General features: G+C 33.4%; 1 protein-coding gene across 1 annotated transcript; it reads left to right on the top strand.

Annotated features, from left to right (window-relative positions):
- The first annotated feature begins 1,225 nt into the window (after positions 1 to 1,225).
- On the top strand, positions 1,226 to 2,152 carry OR5AS1 (olfactory receptor family 5 subfamily AS member 1). The gene has a single exon (XM_070566018.1). It carries the CDS (start codon positions 1,226 to 1,228, stop codon positions 2,150 to 2,152), a length of 927 nt encoding a protein of 308 aa, XP_070422119.1.
- Positions 2,153 to 5,363: the final 3,211 nt, after the last annotated feature.

Here is a 5,363-nt window from a genome sequence, read left to right as displayed (position 1 = left end):
TACCTTATTACTCACTGTACTGTTACTCACTTAAACCACTTCCAAAATTACAAATCTTTAGCTTCTCACTAAATATTCCATCCCATTATAATTTATTTTTTATTTGCAGCCATCATTTTGTTCCCTTGATTATTTCTCCTTCAGACTCTATAATATACATTTTTTCATATAGCCCCAGTTTAGAAGTTCATTAGTAAGTGTAGAGATAGAGTTATTTTTCAAAACACTTAATGTTTCTGGAACTTCACACCAGGCATTGTCTTACCTCAGATATGAGACATAAACCTAAAAAGAGAAAAGCAATAATTATAAGGCACATGTAAAAGATTTTCTTTTGCCAGACAATGCATTTGGATAGAATAGAACACATGCACAGAGCTTTCCTTTCTAAGAGACCACAGATCATGTGTCCAGCATGACAAATGTAAGATGAATTTTGAGACAACTGAGTATTTCATGCCATTGAGTAAGCAATTAAAAAGAAACAAAAAAGTCAATTTATTTCTTTTAACAGATTTTATTTAATAAGTACTCATATTAGTGTTGATTATGTCAGTTACATAAATGTTTTGCAAATATCTATTCATTTATTTCTCTAACCATCACAGAGTGGTTAAATAACTTTATGAAGGTCACACAATCAGTAAGCAGCAAAGCTAACATTTGAACCTAGTCTTCTATTGCATAACTATTGTGCTTTAACCGTTATGTTGAACTAACTCCCAAGATCACAGATATTCATCTATGGAGTTATCTAGTTTACCTGTGGATAATTTTTTCCTAGAATTTTTCTCAACTTTACTTTCCTTTACATGAAAGAATGTGATTTTAGGACTGGAAAATAAAGCTTTACCCCTGAAGATTTTATCAATTCTCATGATTCTACCAGGACTTACCAAGTGAGTCATATCCATCCCCTTTCAGCCTGAAAGGAACTAATATCATTTCTCAATGTGCACAGCTTTTAATGAGTTACTGCACCTCAAAACAACATCTCTGAATAGCATCCTCTGGTATCAGTGAAGATTATCTCTTTTAAGGAAAATGACAAAAAAACAAAACAAATCAAATATGTCATAGAAATTGCTATAACTGATTTTATTATCTTTCCATTTGCATTCTTAGAAGGGAGAATAAAGATATTCCTCATTCATCGATAACTGAAGGCAACTGTCGTATTCTGATCCCATCTATTTTGGATGAGAAAAATGAGAAAATCAAGAAGATGCTGCAGAGTAATTATACCATGCCAATGGAGTTCCTACTTATTGGATTCACAGATTCTCTACCTCTCAGAGTCACACTATTCTTGGTATTTCTCATAGTGTACACACTAACTCTGGTAGGAAATATGGGTTTAATAATCCTAGTTAGTATCAGTTCAAGCCTTCAAACCCCCATGTATTACTTTCTCAGCAACTTGTCTTTCTTAGACATCAGCTATTCTACAGCAATCACTCCTAAAATGCTGGTGAATTTCTTAGCATCCAGGAAAGGCATTTCTCCCTATGGCTGTGCACTACAAATGTTTTTCTTTGGTTGTTTTGCTGATGCTGAGTGTCTTATCCTGGCAGCAATGGCATATGACCGCTATGCAGCCATCTGTAACCCATTGCTCTATCCTACTCTTATATCCAGGAGAGTTTGTATCTGTTTCATTGTGTTGGCATACTTCAGTGGAAGTGTGACTTCGATGGTACATGTCTGCCTCACATTCAGGCTGCCATTTTGTGACTCCAATATTGTCAACCATTTTTTCTGTGATATCCCACCTCTCTTGGCTTTATCATGTGCAGATACTCATTTCAATGAGCTTCTGCTCTTTGCCTTGTGTGGCTTCATTCAGACCACTACTTTTGTGTTCATATTTATCTCCTACTTCTGCATCCTCATCACTGTTTTGAGTATCAAGTCCTCAGGTGGTAGAAGCAAAACATTCTTCACCTGTGCATCCCATCTTGTAGCAGTCACTTTATTCTATGGAACACTACTGTTTATGTACTTACGTCCCACCACCAGCTATTCCCTAGACACTGACAAGATAGTTGCAGTGTTTTATACTGTTGTCTTTCCCATGTTGAACCCAATAATCTACAGTTTCAGAAACAAGGATGTAAAAAACGCCTTCAAAAAGCTATTAGAAAGAAACTAGACTTTCAAATGAATAAGAATTTAAATCATTTAAGAATATTCAAGTCATAGCCTGCCCGTCCAGTCTCATTATCAGTGCCATGCCATGAAAGCCTTATATGTCAAATATTTTCAATTTATCACCATTTTTCAGAAATAATGATAATATTTCATCTTCAATACTTTGAAATATTTGTCCTCTCTTGCAGAAATGTCCTCTCCAAAATTATTCTACTCTGTGAAAAATTCCTGAATTAAAATAAGTAATAATCGTTCCCCAAATAGCTCTCCAAAATACTTTGCACATTGATTCATTATATTGTTTATCATGTTGTATTGAAGGTATATGTTGAGTTGTCTGTCAGCTCTCCCATATTAGAAACTCTTTGGCAGCAGGGAATATATTTCTTGTTTTATTTGTGCAATACCTGTATAGTACCAGGTATATGGCACATCCTTATTACACATGTGTTTAATAGATGAATGGATGGATGAATGGATGAGTAATGCAGCTTTCTGTATTTGGGAAAATAAGTCTATATTCTGCACTTACAGAACATCTGCAATCAGGAAAATCTGATATTACTCATGATGGGTGATGGTGGTTTCACTGGCTCTCAGGAAATCAGATAGAAGGCCCATAGCAATAGTCTGCTAATATCAGGACTGCGTGAAGTTATAAGACACTGTTTCCCTCTGGGCTAGAGTGATTACTGTAAGAGATCCTCTACTCTTCCATTCCAGTGGGGCATGTGAAAACCAAACAAGTTTGGGAAGAGCATCAAGATTATAAACCATATACATTACTAATTATTTGCACAAACATTACTGACATAATCTTTGAGACTCTATCTTTAAGAACAGGTGAATATTTGCCTCAATCATTTTATTCCATAAATTGACACTGCAAACTAATTGAAATACAAGCATTTCTCTCTTTGGGATCGATTTCAATGATTAAATTATCAGACTATTTCTGTGTTTGCTTTTGATCCTTCAGTCTCCATTTTCTTTTTGTTTTATCTTGACAAATTTGAAGAAATAAACTGTAAACACGTGAATATACAATATTGTTTATTTCGTAGTAATTATGCAAATTTAAATGACTGGGTTAGTTTACACTGGATGTAACCCTGCAAATGGAGACAATAAGATACTGCCCACTGTAATGGGTTACTTTGAGGAGTAAATGAACTAATATATATAAAGATCCTAGTATATGTATGAGTTGAGAGGTGATCAAATATGCATAAATGATCTCATAGAGTGTATGTAAAGCTCTTAGAAAATGCCTATTATAATGTAATGTGGTGTTGTTGTTCATTATTTTACCACTGTTATGTGATTTTTTGATTTCAAGACAACAGTTAGGTGTTGATTCCCTAGGAGAAATTAGGCATTTTTTAAATATCTATGAAGCTTTCCAAATGTTCTGAGATGTTGACAGGGAGCAAAAAAAAAAAAAAAAAAAACCAAAAAAGAACTCAATATACAACTTAAGGATTCTTCATCATGTTAAAACATCTGCCCTACTAAGAAGACTTTGTCAGAGTACAAAGTACAGTGTACTCCATGGTGCTAATGGACATAAGTTTGCATGAAGAAATCCACCAACTTCCTTAAGAGACACCCATTAAAGCTAAGGTTTGCTTTAATTTTGCAAAATAAGTTAGCCTAAGGTAAGTAGTTTACAATGTATTTGTAAACTATACAATTATTAAGAGTTTATCTAGCACAGAGATTCTAAAATCAGCACTACTGACATTTTGAGCCAATATTTATTTGTTGAGGTGGGGAGAGACCTACCTTGTACATTTTAGGGTGTTTAGCAGCATCCCTGGTCTCTGCTTACTAGATGCCAGCAGCTTCCTCCTTATTTATGACAAACAACATATATTCAAACATTACCAAATATCTCCTTGGAGGCAAAATTATCCCTGGGTGAGAACCATTAAACTTGCTCAAGATGATAAGGCAAATGAAATCCATGAGAGTGAGTCACATCCTGAGAATAAGTCAGAAAAATAATTTGGTAAGAACATCTCAGATGTGATTTTATTTATTTTCTTGTGCATTATTCCTTAATTTTGATTCATTTCTAACATCTACTTTGATAATATGCATAAACACAGAAATTTCCCTTCACTTTTCAACAAAAAACCAAATTCAAAGTCAATTTCTGAATTATGTATTTGAAATTTTTCTCACAAACATGGCCAATCAGATGACCTAATCTATTAATTATCTTAAACACTGTGATTAGTGTGTTTCAGTTCACCATTTCTATGTTAAATACAAGCTTCTTGGAGTCAAAAATACTCATTACAAAGCAATTAAACGATCTCAAGAATGTCATGATTCCATTTCAGAAGACCCAAGTTGTATATCAGCCAAGAGACTTTTGGCTATCATCTGGAATTGTTTTCTTGCCATTAACACATCCCTTGTTAGAGTTATTATAATAAGGACTTCATAAATTATAAAGGAATTGGATTACAATATGTGCCATTTATTTCACTACATTTAATCATATTTTTTCCTGCTTTTAATCTGCAACCCTAATCCATCATGTAGCTAACTTCATTCCTCTACTGACCATTTTATTGGATTTTGAAACTATTTTTTCTCTTATTACATCGTAGTAGCTTCCAATTTGTGTCTAAAGACACTCTAATATTGTCGTATTGAGGTTTTCACAACTGCGTATAATTTTCTGACAATTCCTTGAGTTGTGTAGATTTTGATTGACTTATGGCTTCATTATTTTATCTGCATATATTGTAATTTACTCTTCTTTTATGCTGAAATACCTAAGACATAGCTAATGAGTTAACAACAGAACTTAACAAAACCATCTGCCACCTTCTCCCAAACACACAAATAATGAATATGTTTGTATGATTGAAGAGAGCTAAATATAAAGTTCTGTGAAAAGCTAAGTAGAGCTAAGTAAAAGTAGACACATACTGTATTATGTGACTGTTAAATTATTGGAGAGAAGAAAGCATATATTTTTATATAAATAATCCAAAAGGAGAACATACAATTTTATTCTGTGTGTGTATGTGAAATTTCTCATAAAAATGTAAGATGAGTGATTGTTAAAGTTTTTGGAGTATGATATCATGCATTAACTTACATCAATTTCATAATGAATCAATGAAGCTGGTAGAGCGTATACAAATATTCTCATTTTAAGGGAAGAAAGACAGTTTCAGCTGTTCCATCATTAA

The sequence above is a fragment of the Equus przewalskii genome, chromosome 11, assembly GCF_037783145.1.
Source record: "Equus przewalskii isolate Varuska chromosome 11, EquPr2, whole genome shotgun sequence".
In the NCBI taxonomy this organism is placed as follows: domain Eukaryota; kingdom Metazoa; phylum Chordata; class Mammalia; order Perissodactyla; family Equidae; genus Equus; species Equus przewalskii.
This window is presented reverse-complemented; position numbering and strand designations above follow the sequence as displayed.

Bases quoted from the DNA above. Each gene is read 5' to 3' on its own strand.
- OR5AS1 (XM_070566018.1), top strand. From the start codon at position 1,226: ATGCTGCAGAGTAATTATACCATGCCAATGGAGTTCCTACTTATTGGA.